A 26,799-nucleotide genomic window follows, 5' to 3' on the forward strand; every position below is an offset into this window, starting at 1 on the left:
CCCCTAACTAACCACCTGGCAATATGCCCTCTCCCAGTCTTAGGGAGATAATTGGACCAATCAGTGGATCCGCTGTTTATTCAGAGTATTAACCCAGGAACCCCCTATCCTCTCCCTGCTATAAAGCTCCCAGCCCTTCCCTGAAGCTGCGTAATACCAGGCCGGAACCAGGGGTAGGTAGCAGGGGCCCGAGAGGGGATTCAAAGGGAGGGACCAAATGAAAGAACAAACAGCGAATGGGAGGGTTCCCTGTGACTTATCCTTTCTGTTAGAGAGTCGGAACCTCATTATTGTCAGTAAATATGATCCAAGAATCCAGCCAACTGGCTGCAGCCTCAGCTCCTGTGTAAGAATAACTCCCAGCTGCCTCCCCGACCTCTACTCATGTATCAAAGGGCACCGGCTGGGAGCTACGGGGGGCCCAGCCTGATGGGCAGTTAGGGGGGGATTTGGGGTGAGTGCTTATTTGTGCCCTGGGTACCCCTGGAACTATAGCGGGGTGACTGTTACCCCAATGTTTCTATATATCTGTAACCTTGTTATGGGCTAAGGGGGCCCAGCCTGAAGGCCAGTTAGGGGGGGATTTGGGGTGAGTGCTTATTTGTGCCCTGGGTACCCCTGGAACTATAGCGGGGTGACTGTTACCCCAATGTTTCTATATATCTGTAACCTTGTTATGGGCTAAGGGGGCCCAGCCTGAAGGCCAGTTAGGGGGGATTTGGGGTGAGTGGGTATTTGTGCCCTGGGTACCCCTGGAACTATAGCGGGGTGACTGTTACCCCAATGTTTCTATATATCTGTAACCTTGTTATGGGCTAAGGGGGCCCAGCCTGAAGGCCAGTTAGGGGGGATTTGGGGTGAGTGGGTATTTGTGCCCTGGGTACCCCTGGAACTATAGCGGGGTGACTGTTACCCCAATGTTTCTATATATCTGTAACCTTGTTATGGGCTAAGGGGCCCAGCCTGAAGGCCAGTTAGGGGGGGATTTGGGGTGAGTGCTTATTTGTGCCCTGGGTACCCCTGGAACTATAGCGGGGTGACTGTTACCCCAATGTTTCTATATATCTGTAACCTTGTTATGGGCTAAGGGGGCCCAGCCTGAAGGCCAGTTAGGGGGGGGGATTTGGGGTGAGTGCTTATTTGTGCCCTGGGTACCCCTGGAACTATAGCAGGGTGACTGTTACCCCAATGTTTCTATATATCTGTAACCTTGTTATTAACTCATAGCCTGTACAGAGAGATACCATAAACCTATGGCACATAGGGATTCCCCTGTACTAAGCACAATTCAGCAGGAACAGCCCCCTAAGTTTGCCCATAGCCTGTACAGAGAGATACCATAAAACTATGGCACATAGGGATTCCCCTGTACTAAGCACGATTCAGCAGGAACAGCCCCCTAAGTTTGCTCATAGCCTTTACAGAGAGATACCATAAAACTATGGCACATAGGGATTCCCCTGTACTAAGCACAATTCAGCAGGAACAGCCCCCTAAGTTTGCCCATAGCCTGTACAGAGAGATACCATAAAACTATGGCACATAGGGATTCCCCTGTACTAAGCACAATTCAGCAGGAACAGCCCCCTAAGTTTGCCCATAGCCTGTACAGAGAGATACCATAAAACTATGGCACATAGGGATTCCCCTGTACTAAGCACAATTCAGCAGGAACAGCCCCCTAAGTTTGCTCATAGCCTGTACAGAGAGATACCATAAAACTATGGCACATAGGGATTCCCCTGTACTAAGCACAATTCAGCAGGAACAGCCCCCTAAGTTTGCTCATAGCCTGTACAGAGAGATACCATAAAACTATGGCACATAGGGATTCCCCTGTACTAAGCACAATTCAGCAGGAACAGCCCCCTAAGTTTGCCCATAGCCTGTACAGAGAGATACCATAAAACTATGGCACATAGGGATTCCCCTGTACTAAGCACAATTCAGCAGGAACAGCCCCCTAAGTTTGCCCATAGCCTGTACAGAGAGATACCATAAAACTATGGCACATAGGGATTCCCCTGTACTAAGCACAATTCAGCAGGAACAGCCCCCTAAGTTTGCCCATAGCCTGTACAGAGAGATACCATAAAACTATGGCACATAGGGATTCCCCTGTACTAAGCACAATTCAGCAGGAACAGCCCCCTAAGTTTGCTCATAGCCTGTACAGAGAGATACCATAAAACTATGGCACATAGGGATTCCCCTGTACTAAGCACAATTCAGCAGGAACAGCCCCCTAAGTTTGCTCATAGCCTGTACAGAGAGATACCATAAAACTATGGCACATAGGGATTCCCCTGTACTAAGCACAATTCAGCAGGAACAGCCCCCTAAGTTTGCTCATAGCCTGTACAGAGAGATACCATAAAACTATGGCACATAGGGATTCCCCTGTACTAAGCACAATTCAGCAGGAACAGCCCCCTAAGTTTGCTCATAGCCTGTACAGAGAGATACCATAAAACTATGGCACATAGGGATTCCCCTGTACTAAGCACAATTCAGCAGGAACAGCCCCCTAAGTTTGCCCATAGCCTGTACAGAGAGATACCATAAAACTATGGCACATAGGGATTCCCCTGTACTAAGCACAATTCAGCAGGAACAGCCCCCTAAGTTTGCCCATAGCCTGTACAGAGAGATACCATAAAACTATGGCACATAGGGATTCCCCTGTACTAAGCACAATTCAGCAGGAACAGCCCCCTAAGTTTGCTCATAGCCTGTACAGAGAGATACCATAAAAACTATGGCACATAGGGATTCCCCTGTACTAAGCACAATTCAGCAGGAACAGCCCCCTAAGTTTGCCCATAGCCTGTACAGAGAGATACCATAAAACTATGGCACATAGGGATTCCCCTGTACTAAGCACAATTCAGCAGGAACAGCCCCCTAAGTTTGCCCATAGCCTGTACAGAGAGATACCATAAAACTATGGCACATAGGGATTCCCCTGTTCTAAGCACAATTCAGCAGGAACAGCCCCCTAAGTTTGCCCATAGCCTGTACAGAGAGATACCATAAAACTATGGCACATAGGGATTCCCCTGTACTAAGCACAATTCAGCAGGAACAGCCCCCTAAGTTTGCCCATAGCCTGTACAGAGAGATACCATAAAACTATGGCACATAGGGATTCCCCTGTACTAAGCACAATTCAGCAGGAACAGCCCCCTAAGTTTGCTCATAGCCTGTACAGAGAGATACCATAAAACTATGGCACATAGGGATTCCCCTGTACTAAGCACAATTCAGCAGGAACAGCCCCCTAAGTTTGCCCATAGCCTGTACAGAGAGCTACCATAAAACTATGGCACATAGGGATTCCCCTGTACTAAGCACAATTCAGCAGGAACAGCCCCCTAAGTTTGCCCATAGCCTGTACAGAGAGATACCATAAAACTATGGCACATAGGGATTCCCCTGTACTAAGCACAATTCAGCAGGAACAGCCCCCTAAGTTTGCCCATAGCCTGTACAGAGAGATACCATAAAACTATGGCACATAGGGATTCCCCTGTACTAAGCACAATTCAGCAGGAACAGCCCCCTAAGTTTGCCCATAGCCTGTACAGAGAGATACCATAAAACTATGGCACATAGGGATTCCCCTGTACTAAGCACAATTCAGCAGGAACAGCCCCCTAAGTTTGCCCATAGCCTGTACAGAGAGATACCATAAAACTATGGCACATAGGGATTCCCCTGTACTAAGCACAATTCAGCAGGAACAGCCCCCTAAGTTTGCTCATAGCCTGTACAGAGAGATACCATAAAACTATGGCACATAGGGATTCCCCTGTACTAAGCACAATTCAGCAGGAACAGCCCCCTAAGTTTGCTCATAGCCTGTACAGAGAGATACCATAAAACTATGGCACATAGGGATTCCCCTGTACTAAGCACAATTCAGCAGGAACAGCCCCCTAAGTTTGCCCATAGCCTGTACAGAGAGATACCATAAAACTATGGCACATAGGGATTCCCCTGTACTAAGCACAATTCAGCAGGAACAGCCCCCTAAGTTTGCCCATAGCCTGTACAGAGAGATACCATAAAACTATGGCACATAGGGATTCCCCTGTACTAAGCACAATTCAGCAGGAACAGCCCCCTAAGTTTGCCCATAGCCTGTACAGAGAGATACCATAAAACTATGGCACATAGGGATTCCCTGTACTAAGCACAATTCAGCAGGAACAGCCCCCTAAGTTTGCTCATAGCCTGTACAGAGAGATACCATAAAACTATGGCACATAGGGATTCCCCTGTACTAAGCACAATTCAGCAGGAACAGCCCCCTAAGTTTGCTCATAGCCTGTACAGAGAGATACCATAAAACTATGGCACATAGGGATTCCCCTGTACTAAGCACAATTCAGCAGGAACAGCCCCCTAAGTTTGCCCATAGCCTGTACAGAGAGATACCATAAAACTATGGCACATAGGGATTCCCCTGTACTAAGCACAATTCAGCAGGAACAGCCCCCTAAGTTTGCCCATAGCCCTGTACAGAGAGATACCATAAAACTATGGCACATAGGGATTCCCCTGTACTAAGCACAATTCAGCAGGAACAGCCCCCTAAGTTTGCCCATAGCCTGTACAGAGAGATACCATAAAACTATGGCACATAGGGATTTCCCTGTACTAAGCACAATTCAGCAGGAACAGCCCCCTAAGTTTGCTCATAGCCTGTACAGAGAGATACCATAAAACTATGGCACATAGGGATTTCCCTGTACTAAGCACAATTCAGCAGGAACAGCCCCCTAAGTTTGCTCATAGCCTGTACAGAGAGATACCATAAAACTATGGCACATAGGGATTCCCCTGTACTAAGCACAATTCAGCAGGAACAGCCCCCTAAGTTTGCCCATAGCCTGTACAGAGAGATACCATAAAACTATGGCACATAGGGATTCCCCTGTACTAAGCACAATTCAGCAGGAACAGCCCCCTAAGTTTGCCCATAGCCTGTACAGAGAGATACCATAAAACTATGGCACATAGGGATTCCCCTGTACTAAGCACAATTCAGCAGGAACAGCCCCCTAAGTTTGCCCATAGCCTGTACAGAGAGATACCATAAAACTATGGCACATAGGGATTTCCCTGTACTAAGCACAATTCAGCAGGAACAGCCCCCTAAGTTTGCTCATAGCCTGTACAGAGAGATACCATAAAACTATGGCACATAGGGATTTCCCTGTACTAAGCACAATTCAGCAGGAACAGCCCCCTAAGTTTGCTCATAGCCTGTACAGAGAGATACCATAAAACTATGGCACATAGGGATTCCCCTGTACTAAGCACAATTCAGCAGGAACAGCCCCCTAAGTTTGCCCATAGCCTGTACAGAGAGATACCATAAAACTATGGCACATAGGGATTCCCCTGTACTAAGCACAAATGACAAGAAGAAAAAGAAAATCAAGATTTTGTCGGACAGATTTATTTGAGCAGAACTAGAACTTTATGGATCATTATACAGAACCGAAACATTTTTATGTTAGAAAATATTTTGTTACAAAAATGAGGTGAGTGAGAGAGTTCCAACGATCCTGCTGGTAACTCCCCTCCCTGCCCCGGCCCCCCGGCCCCACTCACAGTTACCTTGGTCTCCATTTCTGGGGCACGAACCTGCTTACAATGAAAAATATAATATCTCTATTGATAAATAACCCCTCCTTTTCTCTCTGCAGTTCCTGGGGGGGGTGGGCACAGTCGCAGGTTCTTATGCGCAGTTGCATGCCAGCGCCCTGTATGTGGGGCAAGAAAAATATAGCAGCATGCACCGGGGCAGATATTTACAGAGCTGATATTCAACAAGAATACCCATAAGGGACACATTGGATACCCTGGGGGTAACACTGGGGCCCTTGGGGCTAACACCGGGTACCCTGGGGCTACCAAAGGAGCCCTTGGGACAAACACCGGGTACCCTGGGGGTAACACTGAGGCCCTTGGGGCAAACACCGGGTACCCTGGGGGTAACATTGGGGCCCTTGGGGCAAACACCGGGTACCCTGGGGGTAACATTGGGGCCCTTGGGGCAAACACCGGGTACCCTGGGGGTAACACTGGGGCCCTTGGGGCAAACACCGGGTACCCTGGGGGTAACACTGGGGCCCTTGGGGCAAACACCGGGTACCCTGGGGGTAACACAGGGGCAGTTTAATATTTAGAAATAAAACAAAAAACTATAAAAATAATTGAATCTGGGGGGGGCAGGAGCAGAGCTCTGGGGGGGGCGCAGGTTATTATACAGATATGTATTTTAATAAAGATTCTGTAACACAGTGCGGCTCTCTGCATAGGTGGGGGTGCGGCGAGGGCGACGCCATATTGCACGGGGGGGGGGGTCACTCGTTTCTGTTACTCTTCACACAATCTCATCGTCGCTCATGTCCCAGATCTGGGGAGAAACAAAGGAAACAGAATGAGAAAGCTCCATTAGGAGCACTAACATGTCCCGGGGGCCCCCACATAATGTTACCCCCAGCAGTGAAGCCCCTGAAATACACACAAGCCAGTCTGGGGGTGCCCAGCAATGTTCTCAACATACACCGATTCTCATCATAACTGGGAACCAATCAGGAACTCAGGGGCCCTGATAATTAGGAAATAATAAGCTACTTTTCAATTGGTCTTTAGCATTTATTTTTATGCTTTTTGAATTATTTCCCTTCTTCTTCTGCCTCTTTGCAGCTTTCAAATGGGGGTCACTGACCCCGGCAGCCAAACCCTATTGCTCTGTGAGGCTCCAGTTTTATTATTATTGTTACTTTTTATAACTTTTGTTCCCGTTCATATTTCAGTCTCTCATTGAAACCAGACCCTGGTTGCTAAGGCAATCTGGGCCCTAGCAACCAGATGCTGAAACTCCAAAGTAGAGAGCTGCTGAACAAAAAGTGAAATCATTAAAAAGTACGACATAAAAAGATGAAGACCAATTGCAAATTGTCTCAGAATATTAGTTAACTTTAAGGTATGTTATAGAATGGCCATTTATGAGTAACTTTTCAATTGGTCTTCATTATTTATTTGTTATAGTTTTTGAATTATTTCCCTTCTTCTTCTGACTCTTTGCAGCTTTCAAATGGGGGTCACTGACCCCGGCAGCCAAACCCTATTGCTCTGTGAGGCTCCAGTTTTATTCTTATTGTTACTTTTTGTAACTTTCTATTCTATTCAGCCCCTCCCCTATTCATATACCAGTCTCTCATCCAAACCACTCCCTGGTTGCTAAGGTAACTTCGTTCCTAGCAACCAAATAGCTGCTGAAACTCCTAACTGCAGAGCTGCTGAACTGAAAATGAAATAACTAAAAAACTACAAATAATAAAAAATGAAGACCAATTGCAAATTGTCTCAGAATATCCCTCTGTACATCATACTGAAAGTCCCAAGGATGTAGAGAAGCCATTATAGTATTACCCTCTCTGTCAATAAATCTCTAGGGTGGGAGGGAGTTGGACTTCCGCCCCAAAAGGGGGTTCAAGCTGAGATGATGGGAGGCAGGAATGAGAGGCGCTGGGGCTGCCAAACACAACATCCCTATTGCTCGGCTACAAGCCATTGGGGAAGTCGCATCCTGTTTGTGCCGCTCGTTGCCCCGCCCCCTCCCTGGGAGATTCCGACTTGGGAAATAACACGGAACGGAACCGGCAGGACTGGGGGCAACCGAGCCTTCAGCAAAGTAACTTGTATCCACCATTAAAGGGGAAGTTCACCTTTGAGTTGACTATCAGTAGGATGTAGAGAGGGATATTCTGAGACAATTTGCAATTGGTCTTCATTTTTTATTATTTGTAGTTTTTAAATTATATCACTTTTTGTTCAGCAGCTCTCCAGTTTGGAGTTTCAGCAGCTATCTGGTTGCTAGGGTTCAGATTACCTTAGCAACCAGGGAGTGGTTTGGTATATGAATAGGGGAGGGGCTGAATAGAAAGATAAGGAATAAAAAGTAACAATAACAAATGAAAGAAATAAAATAAATTAACAAATAGAACTGTAGCCTCCCCCTGGCTGCCGGGGTCAGTGACCCCCTATCTTAAAGCCGGAAAGAGTCAGAGGAAGAAGGCAAATAATTAAAAAGAAACTATAAAAAATAAATAAGGAAGACCAATTGAAAAGTAGCTTATAATTGGCCATTAAAAGTTAACATAAAGGTGAACTTCCCCTTTAAACAGCCCAATGGGACAGTTTAGCCACCAAGGCAGATCTGTGCCTATTATTAAACAAAGGAGGGGTCTGTCTGTTTGTTGGGCAGGATCTAAAGGCCAATATAAAGGGTAAATTGATGGCTGGAAGCTAGGGGGCGGGGCCTTATGGGTGGGGCTTCTCACAGATTGTAACAAGTCCAGCAAATGAATTAATGGGACAGATAATGACCCCCTAATGTAGGTAAAGAGGGAGAGGATCAGTTTGTGCCAATAGAAAAGGCTGCAAGTTTGGGGCAAGTAATGATAATGGGGGGTTTTAACTACCCAGGTGCTGACTGGGGCAACAGTACCGCCGGGGCAGTTAATGGGAACATGTTTATAAACAGTTACATGTCACAAGTTGGGCAGGAGCCAACCAGAAATCATGCTGTACTGGATCTAGTGATCTCTAATGACCCAGAACCAGAACCCCTGGGTAATAGTGACCATAATGTTATCTTATTTCATGTTTGGCACAAAAAGCAAATATACCCGGGGGCAACAGAGCCTGTGAATTTCATAAAAGCAAATTTTAGCTCCATAAGGGCAGCGCTTCCGAGCACAGACTGGGGCAATAGGCTTTCTGCTAAAAACCCACAGCAGGAATGGTCTTTTATAATAATATTCAATTACTGTTCTCAATTTAATCCCTTAAGTAGTAAATGCAGGAGCACCCCTGTGTGGCCCAACTGGGAACTAAAGGGAAGATTTTACTAACTACAAGTCTGGGGGGGCAGGAGCTGCATTTAATGAATATAAACACTGTAACAATGTTGTAAAGCAGCAATCCAGTAGGCAAAGATAGAAAGTGAGGCCCTGATTGCTGCACAGGCTAAGACTAACCCCAAAAAGGTTTTTTTCAAGTATACTAATTATAAAAAGAGAGTGTGGCTCCTTTAAATAATGGTAATAATGTGATTATAACTGATACAGAAAATGTGCTAAATCAGCTCTTTCCTAAAGTGTATACAATAGAGGGGTTCCAAGGCCCACCCTTGGGTCACGTTCCAGGGTCGGACTGGGCCGCCGGGACACCGGGAAAAATCCCAGTGGGCCCCGGCTCTAGTGGGCCCCGGCTCTAGTGGGCCCCCGGCAGCCCAGACCCCGTGGGGGGCCCTGTGAGGGGGGTTAGGGGGGCCCTTGGGGGGGTACGCTATGGGTGTGGGCCCTCCACAACCCAGTCCGACCCTGGTAACGTCTGTGGGGCAAGTTATTTAAAGGCTTCTTAAGGGATCATATTTAGAATTATGTTCTGGAGAATGGCATTATGGGTAGAAATCAGCATGGATTTATGAAGGACAGGTCATGTCAGACAAATCTGATAAGGGGGGGTCACTATATATAAATATATAAGGGGGGGCAGTAATGAAATAGAGAAAGTACAGGGAAGAGCGACTAAGCTGATAAAGGGAATGGGCTCAGTTATGGGGAAAGGCTGGCCCAGTTGGGATTGGTTACACTGGGGGGGGGGGGGGCAGTTAAGGGGGGGGTCACTATATATAAATATATAAGGGGGGGCAGTAATGAAATAGAGAAAGTACAGGGAAGAGCGACTAAGCTGATAAAGGGAATGGGCTCAGTTATGGGGAAAGGCTGGCCCAGTTGGGATTGGTTACACTGGGGAAGGGGCAGTTAAGGGGGGGTCACTATATATAAATATATAAGGGGGGGCAGTAATGAAATAGAGAAAGTACAGGGAAGAGCGACTAAGCTGATAAAGGGAATGGGCTCAGTTATGGGGAAAGGCTGGCCCAGTTGGGATTGGTTACACTGGGGAAGGGGCAGTTAAGGGGGGGTCACTATATATAAATATATAAGGGGGGCAGTAATGAAATAGAGAAAGTACAGGGAAGAGCGACTAAGCTGATAAAGGGAATGGGCTCAGTTATGGGGAAAGGCTGGCCCAGTTGGGATTGGTTACACTGGGGAAGGGGCAGTTAAGGGGGGGTCACTATATATAAATATATAAGGGGGGGGGCAGTAATGAAATAGAGAAAGTACAGGGAAGAGCGACTAAGCTGATAAAGGGAATGGGCTCAGTTATGGGGAAAGGCTGGCCCAGTTGGGATTGGTTACACTGGGGGGGGGGGGGGGGGGGCAGGGAAACATGAGGGAAACAGTTAATACATGGGGTTAACACAGGGGTGAGAGGGGTACGTGGCACACGTGGCACAGACTGGGTGGTTGGACCCGGAAGCTGCTCAAATCTAAGAGTTTTAAATTTGTCACCAAAGTAACGAGGAGTTTGGAAAGGTCACTGGGTGGGAAAGGAACCCCCCCCCAACATAAGAGTTATAGCTAATGGGGCCAGCGGGGGTAATTATTGGGGGCAACTGCCCTGGGTCCCACTCTTTGTGGCACTCTACTGAAGTGAAATGGCAACGTAAAGGAAAAATATACATATATCCATTGAACGTGGGAGACTGGGTATAGTAAGGCAAGCTGGTATCTGAGAAAGGGGCAGTAACTTTAGGACAGTGTGTATAGTAAGGCAAGGTGATGTTCGGGAAGGGGCTGTAGCAGCGGGACAGTGTGTATAGTAAGGCAAGGTGATGTTCGGGAAGGGGCTGTAGCAGCGGGACAGTGTGTATAGTAAGGCAAGGTGATGTTCGGGAAGGGGCTGTAGCAGCGGGACAGTGTGTATAGTAAGGCAAGGTGATGTTCGGGAATGGGCTGTAGCAGCGGGACAGTGTGTATAGTAAGGCAAGGTGATGTTCGGGAAGGGGCTGTAGCAGCGGGACAGTGTGTATAGTAAGGCAAGGTGATGTTCGGGAAGGGGCTGTAGCAGCGGGACAGTGTGTATAGTAAGGCAAGGTGATGTTCGGGAAGGGGCTGTAGCAGCGGGACAGTGTGTATAGTAAGGCAAGGTGATGTTCGGGAAGGGGCTGTAGCAGCGGGACAGTGTGTATAGTAAGGCAAGGTGATGTTCGGGAATGGGCTGTAGCAGTGGGACAGTGTGTATAGTAAGGCAAGGTGATGTTCGGGAAGGGGCTGTAGCAGCGGGACAGTGTGTATAGTAAGGCAAGGTGATGTTCGGGAATGGGCTGTAGCAGCGGGACAGTGTGTATAGTAAGGCAAGGTGATGTTCGGGAATGGGCTGTAGCAGCGGGACAGTGTGTATAGTAAGGCAAGGTGATGTTCGGGAATGGGCTGTAGCAGTGGGACAGTGTGTATAGTAAGGCAAGGTGATGTTCGGGAATGGGCTGTAGCAGCGGGACAGTGTGTATAGTAAGGCAAGGTGATGAAGGCAGAATGTTCCAGCTACACACAAAGGCTCTCAGGGGCTGCTGGGAGTTGTAGTTGAATTAATCCCCCTATATAGAGGGCCCCCGCTGCTGATCACTAGGCCCTGTAGGAGGGGTCTGTGCAAGTTACAAGGAGCCCAGTGTAGATATTACCCCGTGCCCTTTGCTCTTTGATGGTGGAAATCGAAGCCTCGTCCTGGTTCTAAAGTGACAGTGAGTGCAGAATTGGCCCCGGGGGTAAATCCTGATCCTTATCTGCCCCCCCAGGAGCCTACAGGTTTGGGTTACAGACCTAATATGACCCACAGCTTTACCTTTAAAGGGGAACTTGCAACGAGGAGGCGGAGTTGGCCCAGAAGTCAAGGGATCTGGTGTTAGAGATCCTGCGGGATTCCCTGCGGCAACTCCCGGTGACTCTGTGGCACAGAGAGCGCTGACAGGGAATGCGGGGGTCTCGCAGCAGCCAGAGACGTGACCCCCATTAATCCCAGCGTGGCGTAATTTCTCAGCCACACACAAACACTCTATATCCTCTTCCTAGCACTGACACCCCAGCACACAGAGCTGATATATAACTGGGGCACTGGGGGGGAGCCTGAGGGGCAAAATGGTCCCTGCCAGGCACTAACTGGGCAGCGCCATATAGCTAGTCACATGGTATTTAGTAGGGATCAGAACAGAATGGAGATCAATTAAGATCCAATGGGAAGGGAGCAAGATAGCAGCTCCCAGTAGGTATCAGAATAGCACTCAGTAGTAAGAAATCCAAGTCCGGCTTGGGACTCCTCCAGTTACATGGGAGTAGGAGAAACAATAGGTTAGCTGAAAGCAGTTCTAATGGGTAGCGCTGGCTGAAAGCTCAGACTCAGGCACAAGGCACTGAGATGGCGCCTACACACCAATATTACAGCTACAAATACATTTGTTGGTTGAAGAATAAAAGGGTAAATGGCAGAGGGAATTATTTGCTGTGTAACAGGGTCATTTAGAGATAAACAGCCCCATAAATATGACAGATCCCATTATATAGCTATTGGGGTTAGTCTTAGCCTGTGCCACAGTCAGTTTCTCATTTTCTATCTATTTTCTACAATTAATTCTGGAACCAGTGTGTAACTTGTGTAACTACAACCTCTGCGCCTCCCTGCTATTATTCATCCCCCCAAAACTAAGTCTGCACCCCCATTTTCCCTTACTTGCCTGCCCAAAGCCTCACGTAACCTATCTGCCCCCATAGAATTACCCACTGCACCCTTTGTTACCAGGGAAGGAAAATCACAGAGAGGAAGGGACCCCCGTTGCCGTTGCTAGGTAGGAAAGGACAGAGCAACAACCACTGGCAGCACAGTATGCAGTGGAGCTGTATAAGAGAGGGGGTGACTGCCTAAAGTTGCGCCCAAGGATGATTTGTACCCCTGACCCTGACATTAGTTGCCCCCTGATTGCCCCTGGGGGCCGTGCCTCACAGTAATAGCTGTTTGCTTCTAGCAGGGCTGAGAGTTGCTGTGTTTCTCCTGAAAATTCAATGCACGATGGGAGGTCGGTTCCTTTTCGCTTTTGGGAAAGCCGTAACCATGGCAACCGGAATTTGCAGTCAGTGTGCGACACGGAGCCGAAACTGTGAGGGCCCGGAACGCGCTGAGAGTAAAGCAGCAAATGGTGTTTTTATTGCTGTTCAGCACGTCTGAAACATGTGTCCAATTACACGGGTTACACGGCCCAATTACGCGGGTTGCACAGACCAATTGCAAGGGTTCCACGGCCCGACTGCACGGGTTGCACGGCCCCACTGCATGGGTTGCACGGCCCGACTGCACGGGTTGCGGGGCCCCACTACACGGGTTGCACGGCCCGACTGCACGGGTTGCACGGCCCCACTACATGGGTTGCACGGCCCGACTGCACGGGTTGCACGGCCCCACTACATGGGTTGCACGGCCCGACTGCACGGGTTGCACGGCCCCACTACATGGGTTGCACGGCCCGACTGCACGGGCCAATTGCAAGGGTTCCACGGCCCCACTACATGGGTTGCACGGCCCGACTGCACGGGTTGCACGGCCCGACTGCACGGGTTGCACGGCCCGACTGCACGGGTTGCACGGCCCCACTACATGGGTTGCACGGCCCGACTGCACGGGCCAATTGCAAGGGTTCCACAGCCCCACTACATGGGTTGCACGGCCCGACTGCACGGGTTGCACGGCCCCACTACATGGGTTGCACGGCCCCACTACATGGGTTGCACGGCCCGACTGCACGGGCCAATTGCAAGGGTTCCACAGCCCCACTACATGGGTTGCACGGCCCGACTGCACGGGCCAATTGCAAGGGTTGCACGGCCCCACTACATGGGTTGCACGGCCCGACTGCACGGGTTGCACGGCCCCACTACATGGGTTGCACGGCCCGACTGCACGGGTTGCACGGCCCACTACATGGGTTGCACGGCCCGACTGCACGGGTTGCACGGCCCCACTACATGGGTTGCACGGCCCGACTGCACGGGTTGCACGGCCCCACTACATGGGTTGCACGGCCCGACTGCATGGGTTGCACGGCCCGACTGCACGGGCCAATTGCAAGGGTTGCACGGCCCGACTGCACGGGTTGCACGGCCCAATTGCAAGGGTTCCACAGCCCAACTGCACGGGTTGCACGGACCAATTGCAAGAGTTCCACGGCCCAACTGCACGGGTTGCACGGACCAATTGCAAGAGTTCCACGGCCCGACTGCACGGGTTGCACGGGTTGCACGGCCCCACTACATGGGTTGCACGGCCTAACTGCACGGGTTGCACGGACCAATTGCAAGGGTTCCATGGCCCTGGCTGCACGGGCCAATTGCAAGGGTTGCACGGGCCGACTGCACGGGTTGCACGGCCGGCTGCACGGGCCAATTGCAAGGGTTGCACGGCCCCACTAAATGGGTTGCACGGCCCGACTGCACGGGTTGCACGGCCCGACTGCACGGGCCAATTGCAAGGGTTCCACGGCCCCACTACATGGGTTCCATGTACCGACTGCAAGGGTTCCACGGCCCGACTGCACGGGCCAATTGCAAGGGTTCCATGTACCGACTGCACGGACCAATTACATGGAGTGGCTGCCTGGGGGTCCCCAAGAAAATAATATTAAAATTAGAGGTGTTTAACCCAAAACCCAACTGTCACATCAGCAGCCAGTTGGTTCTGCCCAGTAGCCGAGTGTTGTCACTTGCACCAGATGGGCCACACACGGGGGCCACACACAGGGGCCACAGAGCCCACACAACTTCATTCATTGGATTCTGGTTCCTTCCAACAGGCAGTTTGGGGTCCGACACGGCGCTGTTAGGGGCCAAGTGACACTCGGATGGGGAAATGGTAAGATTAGGGCCCAATGGCAGTGATGATTAAATACTCCTTGAGGGGGGGCATCAGAACCTGGGGCACTTCATCTAAAGGCTAAAAGATAGGGAATATTGTAGCGCCAGAATGTGGGGCCCCATTAAACCTGCACCCCACCCCCCAGAGGACACCCGCATGGAACATGCCAGGTCAGGTTCTCTCTAAATGGGTCAGTCAGGGAGGGGCAGTTGTGGCTGCGCACTCAGCCTAGTGATGTCTCAGTAGCACCTACAGTCTAACGAGGCCAGAGGTGCTAACGAGCAAATAACAACATTCACTGTAATGAGGGAACTGGGAAATAATTAGGGCAGAGAGGAAAGTGAATCATCACACGTGGCCTCCAAATACTCCCTCCTTACTGCCCAGCGCCCCCGGGTCCAACACAACTGGGGGGTTAAAGAGAGTCATTTAGGGGCTGGTCCCCTGGGGAAGGCAATTCCACAGCCTATAAATGTGTATTTCCTGGTACCCGTGTGACTGTCTCTGCTTCCTGTGCACGGGGGAATGTATTTCCCGGTACCCGTGTGACTGTCTCTGCTTTCTTTGAACGGGGGAGTGTATTTCCTGGTACCCATGTGACTGTCTCTGCTTCCTTTGCACGGGGGAGTGTATTTCCTGGTACTCATGTGACTGTCTCTGCTTCCTTTGCACGGGGGGAGTGTATTTCCTGGTACTCATGTGACTGTCTCTGCTTCCTTTGCACGGGGGAGTGTATTTCCCGGTACCCGTGTGACTGTCTCTGCTTCCTTTGCACGGGGGAGTGTATATCTCGGTACCCATGTGACTGTCTCTGCTTCCTGTGCACGGGGGAATGTATTTCCCGGTACCCGTGTGACTGTCTCTGCTTTCTTTGAACGGGGGAGTGTATTTCCTGGTACCCATGTGACTGTCTCTGCTTCCTTTGCACGGGGGAGTGTATTTCCCGGTACCCGTGTTACTGTCTCTGCTTCCTTTGCACGGGGGGAGTGTATTTCCCGGTACCCATGTGACTGTCTCTGCTTCCTTTTGCACGGGGGAGTGTATTTCCTGGTACCCATGTGACTGTCTCTGCTTCCTTTGCACGGGGGAGTGTATTTCCTGGTACCCATGTGACTGTCTCTGCTTCCTTGCACGGGGGAGTGTATTTCCCGGTACCCGTGTTACTGTCTCTGCTTCCTTTGCACGGGGGAGTGTATTTCCCGGTACCCATGTGACTGTCTCTGCTTCCTTTGCACAGGGGAGTGTATTTCCCGGTACCCGTGTTACTGTCTCTGCTTCCTTTGCACGGGGGAGTGTATTTCCCGGTACCCATGTGACTGTCTCTGCTTCCTTTGCACGGGGGAGTGTATTTCCCGGTACCCATGTGACTGTCTCTGCTTCCTTTGCACGGGGGAGTGTATTTCCCGGTACCCGTGTTACTGTCTCTGCTTCCTTTGCACGGGGGAGTGTATTTCCTGGTACCCGTGTTGACTGTCTTCTGCTTCCTTTGCACGGGGGAGTGTATTTCCCGGTACCCATGTGACTGTCTCTGCTTCCTTTGCACGGGGGAGTGTATTTCCGGTACCCATGTGACTGTCTCTGCTTCCTTTGCACGGGGGAGTGTATTTCCCGGTACCCATGTGACTGTCTCTGCTTCCTTTGCACGGGGAGTGTATTTCCCGGTACCCATGTGACTGTCTCTGCTTCCTTTGGCACGGGGGGAGTGTATTTCCCGGTACCATGTGACTGTCTCTGCTTCCTTTGCACGGGGGAGTGTATTTCCTGGTACCCATGTGACTGTCTCTGCTTCCTTTGCACGGGGGAGTGTATTTCCCGGTACCCCATGTGACTGTCTCTGCTTCCTTTGCACGGGGGAGTGTATTTCCTGGTACCCATGTGACTGTCTCTGCTTCCTTTGCACGGGGGAGTGTATTCCTGGTACCCATGTGACTGTCTCTGCTTCCTTTGCCACGGGGGAAGTGTATTTTCCTGGTACCCGTGTGACTGTCTCTGCTTCCTTTGCACGGGGGAGTGTATTTCCTGGTACCCGTGTGACTGTCTCTGCTCCCCTTTGCACGGGGGAGTGTATTTCCCCGGTACCCGTGTGACTGTCCTCTGCTTCCTTTGCACGGGGGAGTGTATTTCCTGGTACCCGTAGTGACTGTCTCTGCTTCCTTTGCACGGGGGAGTGTATTTCCTGGTACCCATGTGACTGTCTCTGCTTCCTTTGCACGGGGGAGTGTATTTCACGGTACCCGTGTGACTGTCTCTGCTTCCTTTGCACGGGGGAGTGTATCTGTATCCTGTATTGTATCAGGAGTCAGAACCAGCAGTGCAGAGAATGAGAAATGAATGACAAGGGAATTTCCCCGTTAAACTCACATGTTACATGTGTCCCTGCTGTGTAGATAATGGGGGGGGGGGGGGCAATTAGAAGGGAGAATCTGACACCTCACAGGGTGAGACACGGAGGATTTGCCCCACTTCCCATACAGATAAGAGACAGATTAGAGCTCAGTGAAGGAATCCTGGGAGCAGCAAGAGACAGGGAGGTGTCAGTGAGAGAGCGGCAGAGACAGACAGACAGAGAGAGGGTGGGATGGGCGCCACAGATAAGCCTGGAGCTCAGACTAACACAGGAGACTGGGGGGCACCAGTATCAGGGCCCCCCCCCCCCCGGCACAGGCAGGACACAGGCCCAGGATCCGGTTTGATTGACTCAGGGCGTCGGCACCTCCCTCCCACCCCAGAGACTGCTGGTGCCAGGGGTAATTAGGGTAATTAACAAATCAAGGCACAAATTATCGGAGTCTTCTCGTCAGCACAAGTAGAAAATGCAGTTTGGGGAACAGAAATGAAAAACAAATGCAGGACCCCCCCCCCCCCCCATGCCAGCGGGGGGAGGAGTTAGAGATTTGGGGCGGGGCATAAGGGGGGCAGAGAAGGGAATTTCAGTTGTTGCCAGAGAGACAGAGGGGTAAATAATGGGAATACAGGAATGGGCCCTAAACTGTCTCTCTCTCTCTGGGGTCTCAGTCTCACAGCTCAGGAACCCAGGGGCAGTCTCTGAACTGTTTCTCTCTCTCTCTCTCTCTCTCTCTCTCTCTCTCAGCTCAATAACCCAGGGGCAGTCTCTGAACTGTCCCTCTCTCTCTGGGGTCTCAGTCTCACAGCCCAGTAACCCAGGGGCAGTCTCTGAACTGTTTCTCTCTCTCTCTCTCTCTCAGCTCAATAACCCAGGGGCAGTCTCTGAACTGTCCCTCTCTCTCTGGGGTCTCAGTCTCACAGCCCAGTAACCCAGGGGCAGTCTCTGAACTGTTCATCTGTTCCTGGTACCCATGTGACTGTCTCGGCTTTCTCTGCACGGGGGAGTGTATTTCCTGGTACCCATGTGACTGTCTCTGCTTCCTTTGCACGGGGGAATGTATATCCCGGTACCCATGTGACTGTCTCTGCTTCCTTTGCACGGGGGAGTGTATTTCCCGGTACCCATGTGACTGTCTCTGCTTCCTTTGCACGGGGGAGTGTATTTCCCGGTACCCATGTGACTGTCTCTGCTTCCTTTGCACGGGGGAGTGTATTTCCTGGTACCCATGTGACTGTCTCTGCTTCCTTTGCACGGGGGAGTGTATTTCGCGGTACCCATGTGACTGTCTCTGCTTCCTTTCCACGGGGGAGTGTATTTCCTGGTACCCATGTGACTGTCTCTGCTTCCTTTGCACGGGGGAGTGTATTTCCCGGTACCCATGTGACTGTCTCTGCTTCCTTTGCACGGGGGAGTGTATTTCCTGGTACCCATGTGACTGTCTCTGCTTCCTTTGCACGGGGGAGTGTATTTCCTGGTACCCATGTGACTGTCTCTGCTTCCTTTGCACGGGGGAGTGTATTTCCTGGTACCCATGTGACTGTCTCTGCTTCCTTTGCACGGGGGAGTGTATTTCCCGGTACCCGTGTTACTGTCTCTGCTTCCTTTGCACGGGGGAGTGTATTTCCTGGTACCCATGTGACTGTCTCTGCTTCCTTTGCACGGGGGAGTGTATTTCCTGGTACCCGTGTGACTGTCTCTGCTTCCTTTGCATGGGGGAGTGTATTTCCTGGTACTCATGTGACTGTCTCTGCTTCCTTTGCACGGGGGAGTGTATTTCCCGGTACCCATGTGACTGTCTCTGTTTCCTTTGCATGGGGGAGTGTATTTCCTGGTACCCATGTGACTGTCTCTGCTTCCTTTGCACGGGGGAGTGTATTTCCCGGTACCCATGTGACTGTCTCTGTTTCCTTTGCATGGGGGAGTGTATTTCCTGGTACCCATGTGACTGTCTCTGCTTCCTTTGCACGGGGGAGTGTATTTCCCGGTACCCATGTGACTGTCTCTGCTTCCTTTGGATGGAAGTGCCTGTGATTAGTCCAACTACATGAAATCCAACACGTGACACAGAGTACTGTGGGGCAATTCTCACTTGTGCAGAAACAAAAGCCCCACGAGGCAGGACCAGCCCAAAGCTGACACCCCCAGTGAGCTCCCCAGCAAGTTACGGGGCGCCAGTGGGGCCAGTTCCAGACTGTACCGGACCTGTGTGAGGAGCAGATCCAAATCACTAGAGCCAGAGGCACTGATTCCATGTTCCAATCTGATCCATCACTTTTTATCCCTGTCAGGCATGTCCACAGGGGCTGCTGGGAATCGTAGTTGAGCAATATTTATCTTCACCCCCTCCCACTCACAGCGTTGCGCAACTTCCTTCCAGCCCCCCCCCCCCCCACTATAGGAGGTGCCATAGTGTTTCCCTTAGACAGTACAGTATGGGGGTACAGCTTATTGTGTGCCCAGAACATTCCTTCTCTGTATATTTGTATTTATACATATGGGTAGGAGGTGCCATAGTGTTTCCCTTAGACAGTACAGTATGGGGGTACAGCTTATTGTGTGCCCAGAACATTCCCTCTCTGTATATTTGTATTTATACATATGGGTAGGGGGTGCCATAGTGTTTCCCTTAGACAGTACAGTATGGGGGTACAGCTTATTGTGTGCCCAGAACATTCCTTCTCTGTATATTTGTATTTATACATATGGGTAGGGGGTGCCATAGTGTTTCCCTTAGACAGTACAGTATGGGGGTACAGCTTATTGTGTGCCCAGAACATTCCCTCTCTGTATATTTGTATTTATACATATGGGTAGGGGGTGCCATAGTGTTTCCCTTAGACAGTACAGTATGGGGGTACAGCTTATTGTGTGCCCAGAACATTCCTTCTCTGTATATTTGTATTTATACATATGGGTAGGGGGTGCCATAGTGTTTCCCTTAGACAGTACAGTATGGGGGTACAGCTTATTGTGTGCCCAGAACATTCCTTCTCTGTATATTTCTATTTATACATATGGGTAGGAGGTGCCATAGTGTTTTCCCCACCCCTCCCACCATCTCAATGCCCCTCCCCATCTCATTACCAGGGCTGTTACATAAGCAGAGCACCAATCTCCAATCCCCCGCACAGCAACATGGCAGCTCCCCCTCTCTCCGGCCTCTGTTTCACCCGAGTTCTGTTTCCCACTCTCACTCACTCCCTGCCACCCACCTCGGAGGGAGGGCCACTCAGGGCTTTGCTATTAGAACTCATCTTCCATTGGGCTCTGGGGGGAAATAAAGAGGTTCTGGAGTCGGGCCAGGCAGATAGAAACACGGTCCAAATGGGACACTGAGAGTTCTTAAAGCTACAGCTGTTTCCAACAAAATCTCATAGCGCCTTAATGCGTGTTTGTGCTGGGAGGAGCTGCGCACACTCACACTCACGCTGCCCACTCACACTCACGCTGCACGCTGCCCACTCACACTCACGCTGCACGCTGTCCACTCACACTCACGCTGCACGCTGCCCACTCCCGCTGCCCACTCCCGCTGCCCACTCCCGCTGCCCACTCCCGCTGCCCACTCCCGCTGCCCACTCCCGCTGCCCACTCCCGCTGCCCACTCCCGCTGCCCACTCCCGCTGCACACTCCCGCTGCACACTCCCGCTGCCCACTCCCGCTGCCCACTCACGCTCACGCTGCACGACACTGTTGGTAAAACAACAAGTAACTAAAGATCAGTTCCAGAGAACCCAAACAGAAACCAGATGGGCCGGGTCAGAACCAGAATGTTTCCTCCTTATGGAAGAACTCGTGTTACTTGGCCTTTATTCCATAACTCATTCCCCTTAACTGCAAGTGCCCCATTATCCCCGATTGTTCCCGGGGGGACAGAGGAGCTTGCACTCCATCTACCCTGCCCACTGCCACAAGGGCCTCACTCTGTGCAACTGAATTCAGTTAGTACTAAGCCCCTCCCACCGTGCCAAGGTGCCCTTCTGCCAACTCCTATATTTAACTTGGCAATAAATATCTGAGTGTCAGTGGGATGGAACTGAACTCCTCTCTGATTGTAGCGTTAATTGGGGCACATTTATAAACACTGGGCAGTAACCCATAGCAACCAATCAGTGATTTGCTTTTTCCAGCCAGCTGCAGGTAGAACAATGAAAGCTTACATCTGATTGGTTGCCATGGGTCACTGTCCCTTTCCCTTCCCTGCACTGCTGGTTCTGACTCCTGATACAACTCCCCAATACCCATTCATTCTTCACTCTCACTGGGTTTATAGTTATGTGTAACTGTCACTGTGTCTGTCCCTTTCCCTTCCCTGCACTGCTGGTTCTGACTCCTGATACAACTCCCCAATATCCATTCATCCCTCATTCTCACTGGGTTTATAGTTATGTGTAACTGTCACTGTGTCTGTCCCTTTCCCTTCCCTGCACTGCTGGTTCTGACTCCTGATACAAACTCCCCAATATCCATTCATTCCTCATTCTCACTGGGTTTATAGTTATGTGTAACTGTCACTGTGTCTGTCCCTTTCCCTTCCCTGCACTGCTGGTTCTGACTCCTGATACAACTCCCCAATATCCATTCATCCCTCATTCTCACTGGGTTTATAGTTATGTGTAACTGTCACTGTGTCTGTCCCTTTCCCTTCCCTGCACTGCTGGTTCTGACTCCTGATACAACTCCCCAATACCCATTCATTCCTCATTCTCACTGGGTTTATAGTTATGTGTAACTGTCACTGTGTCTGTCCCTTTCCCTTCCCTGCACTGCTGGTTCTGACTCCTGATACAACTCCCCAATATCCATTCATTCCTCATTCTCACTGGGTTTATAGTTATGTGTAACTGTCACTGTGTCTGTCCCTTTCCCTTCGCTGCACTGCTGGTTCTGACTCCTGATACAAGGAAGGGATAGAAGCCTTTTTAACTGTTTTTGGCCAAACTTTGCCTTTACAGGAGACAATTTGTGATTGGACCCCCCCCCTCCTTCCATCCAGCTGAATTATTTCTGCCAGACACTGAATTCCATTAATTGGTTCCTTTTTTAACCTCAACCGCTACAATCTGTATCCCAGGCCCAATAGCAAAGAGAAGCCCGGCTGATCATGGTGGTGCAGTTATTTCGGCAGCCAATAGGAGAAGGGGAATCTCGTGCCACAGGGGATGAGGGGAAACAGTAAAGATGGAAAGTGACTCAGAGTGACTCACAGAAACTTTCCTCTCTATCAACTCCCTGACACCCACTCCCAGGCGCCGTCATAGGAACAATCCATTCATTGGCCTCAGGGGAAACTCCATTTATTTCTCCCTTCTGTATCCCCTGGGTCTTGTGGCCCCGTCCCCCAACTCCCCCGTAGGCCTCTAATAATTATTAGCGTATCCATAAACGTGACTGAGCCACATTCACACTAATACTTTACATATTGTACCCCCTACTGTAAATGATAAGGATATTAGCAGTCACTGAGGGGTTCTGTGCCCATATAAAGGCACAAGGCTGCAGGCTGAGTTATACAGGGAACTCTGAGTATCACTCATGTATTATAAGGGATAATGTACCCCCTACTGTAAATGATAAGGATATTAGCAGTCACTGAGGGGTTCTGTGCCCCCCATATAAAGGCACAAGGCTGCAGGCCGAGTTATACAGGGAACTCTGAGTATCACTCATGTATTATAAGGGATAATGTACCCCCTACTGTAAATGATAAGGATATTAGCAGTCACTGAGGGGTTCTGTGCCCCCCATATAAAGGCACAAGGCTGCAGGCTGAGTTATACAGGGAACTCTGAGTATCACTCATGTATTATAAGGGATAATGTACCCCCTACTGTAAATGATAAGGATATTAGCAGTCACTGAGGGGTTCTGTGCCCCCCATATAAAGGCACAAGGCTGCAGGCTGAGTTATACAGGGAACTCTGAGTATCACTCATGTATTATAAGGGATAATGTACCCCCTACTGTAAATGATAAGGATATTAGCAGTCACTGAGGGGTTCTGTGCCCATATAAAGGCACAAGGCTGCAGGCTGAGTTATACAGGGAACTCTGAGTATCACTCATGTATTATAAGGGATAATGTACCCCCTACTGTAAATGATAAGGATATTAGCAGTCACTGAGGGGTTCTGTGCCCCCCATATAAAGGCACAAGGCTGCAGGCTGAGTTATACAGGGAACTCTGAGTATCACTCATGTATTATAAGGGATAATGTACCCCCTACTGTAAATGATAAGGATATTAGCAGTCACTGAGGGGTTCTGTGCCCCCCATATAAAGGCACAAGGCTGCAGGCTGCCCCACAGACACGGGTTACACAATACTGTACTGACCCAGTTCCATGTTACACCTACAGGACCAGCGCTTGTATCTGAGGGAAGTGGCGCGGATCAGGCAGGAATGGCGCGGGCAGGTGGGGGCTATATCAGTCGGATGAAGTAACCGGTTCTTGTAATAACCCGGCAGTAACCAGAGCTGTGGCGCTATTATTAGCCTGGCCCGGATCCACTGCAACCGGAAACAGATCCATAGCAACGGAATTTCCATATCCAACATGTGGAAGGTGCAAGCACCTGAAGAAGGCGTCACCCCTGAAAGCTTGTGCTGTTTGTACATTTCTGCAAATAAATTAATTTAAAGGCATTGCCGACACACTGGGGTGCTTCTCCACCTCCAGAACCCCCAGCCGTGTCCCAACCCTAGAACCCCCAACCACATCCCACCCCCAGCCATGTCCCACTCCCAGAACCCCCTGCCACCCCCAGTCATGTCCCGCCCCAAGTACCCCAAGCCATGTCCCACCCCTAGAACGCCCAGCCCTGGGTTCCCAGGCTGCACTGCTGGAACCTGACTCATGAATCAGCAGAAACCCCCAGTGCCAGCCTCATGTGTGTGATTGTGAATAAGGAGTCCTGCACCCACCCCCACCCCGGCACCCACCCCCACACCCACCCCGGCACCCACCTCCGCAGCCTGGGTCTCCTGGTGCAGCAGCGTCAGGCCGGTCAGATCCTCCAGGAATGAATGAGAGGAGTTGAAAGCTTTGGCCAAGAACTGGAATCCGTCCCTCTCGTACTGATCAAGAACCTGCAGAGCAAGCGGAACACACTATCACCTCCTGTGCCTCCTATGGGGCCCTAAGTGTAATGCGGGGGGTGGGGGGGCAATAACAGGGATTACTGCAGGGGCAGCGGCGTCATGGGGCCCCTTTTTTACATTTGTTAGGGGCTCAGTAACCTCACCTGCACTATATACCGGGTACGGAACAATGATACCCAAGTACTCCCTCCTGCGCTAGATACCGGGTACGGAACAATCATACCCAAGTACTCCCTCCTGCGCTAGATACCGGGTACGGAACAATCATACCCAGGTACTCCCTCCTGCGCTAGATACCGGTACGAACAATCATACCCAAGTACTCCCTCCTGCGCTAGATACCGGGTACGGAACAATGATGCCCAAGTACTCCCTCCTGCGCTAGATACCGGGTACGGAACAATGATGCCCAAGTACTCCCTCCTGCGCTAGATACCGGGTACGGAACAATGATACCCAAGTACTCCCTCCTGCGCTAGATACCGGGTACGGAACAATGATGCCCAAGTACTCCCTCCTGCGCTAGATACCGGGTACGGAACAATGATGCCCAAGTACTCCCTCCTGCGCTAGATACCGGGTACGGAACAATGATACCCAAGTACTCCCTCCTGCGCTAGATACCGGGTACGGAACAATGATACCCAAGTACTCCCTCCTGCGCTAGATACCGGGTACGGAACAATGATACCCAAGTACTCCCTCCTGCGCTAGATACCGGGTACGGAACAATGATACCCAAGTACTCCCTCCTGCGCTAGATACCGGGTACGGAACAATCATACCCAAGTACTGCCTCCTGCGCTAGATACCGGGTACGGAACAATGATGCCCAAGTACTCCCTCCTGCGCTAGATACCGGGTACGGAACAATCATACCCAGGTACTCCCTCCTGCGCTAGATACCGGGTACGGAAAAAATGATACCCAAGTACTCCCTCCTGCGCTAGATACCGGGTACGGAACAATCATACCCAGGTACTCCCTCCTGCGCTAGATACCGGGTACGGAAAAATGATACCCAAGTACTCCCTCCTGCGCTAGATACCGGGTACGGAACAATCATACCCAGGTACTCCCTCCTGCGCTAGATACCGGGTACGGAAAAATGATACCCAAGTACTCCCTCCTGCGCTAGATACCGGGTACGGAACAATCATACCCAGGTACTCCCTCCTGCGCTAGATACCGGGTACGGAAAAATGATACCCAAGTACTCCCTCCTGCGCTAGATACCGGGTACGGAACAATGATACCCAAGTACTACTCAGCGGGGCCCCCCTGCCCATTAATGGGGCTATAAACACTGGTTGTGCTACAAGGAGAGGAGAATTTTGGGGAGAGGAGGGGGATCTGCCTGGATTATAGTGGGAGGAGCCATCCCCTCGTGGGGAATGATCAGTTCCTGCCAATCCAGCGCAGGAGCCCCGGGCGCCCGAGACAATGGGCCCTTTTTGCACACAGTACAAGTTCTGACACACGGCGGCCGCTTTGTGTGAGGCTTCGTGTTGGGACATGTGGCGGCCGGGGGTGAGGCGCGAGCTCTTCTACACAGAAACCTGTTTGGCAGCTCAGCGCCCAACCTGCAGCAAATGGAAGATGGCGATGGAGCGCAGGAGGCACAACATGGGGGTCAGGGGCTACAAATGCCACACAGGGTTAACTAAAGCAGTGGGGCAGTTATATTGGCCGGGGCAGGTCCATGTACTGCTGATAGAGGGGTGGGCAAAAGATTATATTCAGGGGGGCATTATACACACTGCCCATGGATAATAAGCCCCACGGCCCAGAGCCAGTAGGAAGCTGCTAAGGCCGGGGGGGCAGTAAATGGGAGGCAGGACCAATGGCATCTCAGTGGGCAATAGGGTACAGGTACCCCAAATTTCCTCCTGTAACCACAATAAATAAAATCATGGGGTTTAGGCAATGGAGCAGAAGGTCCTGTTGGGACAATAATCAGAAAGGATCAGGTCTGTAGTGAAGGAGAAACCTTCCTGCCCATCACAAAAGAGGAAAGTTCCCCCCCCCCCGGGGGGGCTCAGGCTGCGCAAACAGGAAGGGAGTACAGGAAGGAAATGGGCCTGGAAGCGTGCAGTGATTTCACTGTCCCCTAAAGGAAGCACCAACCCAAACAGCACAGAACCATCAGCAGCCTCCCCTGGGAACCAACCAGCGGACTCCTAATATGGGCCTGGAACTGACAGTCACTGCAAAGAGCACTCATCTCATTGGATAGGGCCCTTGGCCACTGTAGGGCCACGACTGGTGTATAATCTCTGTACAGCGCTGCAGACTATGTTGGCGCCATGTAAATAACATATAATAATGAATATTATTGGGTGAATAAGCCTATTGGTACTGATGCCCGGTGCTGTGCCACGGTACCACTGGCATATCATTCTGCCCAGGCAGCCAGAGCCTTCGGCGGGACAATGGCAGAGACCCCCCCCCCCCCCCCCCACATAAAGGGCCCTTTGTTATGTTTTTGCTGCTTGATTGCACCCAAGAACTAAAGGG

At 50.8% G+C, this 26,799-nt stretch overlaps 1 protein-coding gene across 1 annotated transcript in view; it reads right to left on the bottom strand.

Annotated features, from left to right (window-relative positions):
- Positions 1-5,451: 5,451 nt before the first annotated feature.
- atg7 (autophagy related 7) overlaps positions 5,452-26,799 on the bottom strand; it is a 39,697-nt gene continuing 18,349 nt past the window's right edge. The window contains 2 exon segments of the mRNA NM_001129922.1: positions 5,452-6,430; positions 24,148-24,270. Coding sequence (NP_001123394.1) covers positions 6,398-6,430; positions 24,148-24,270 — 156 coding nt within the window. The 3' untranslated portion in view covers positions 5,452-6,397.

The sequence above is a fragment of the Xenopus tropicalis genome, chromosome 4, assembly GCF_000004195.4.
Source record: "Xenopus tropicalis strain Nigerian chromosome 4, UCB_Xtro_10.0, whole genome shotgun sequence".
NCBI lineage: Eukaryota > Metazoa > Chordata > Amphibia > Anura > Pipidae > Xenopus > Xenopus tropicalis.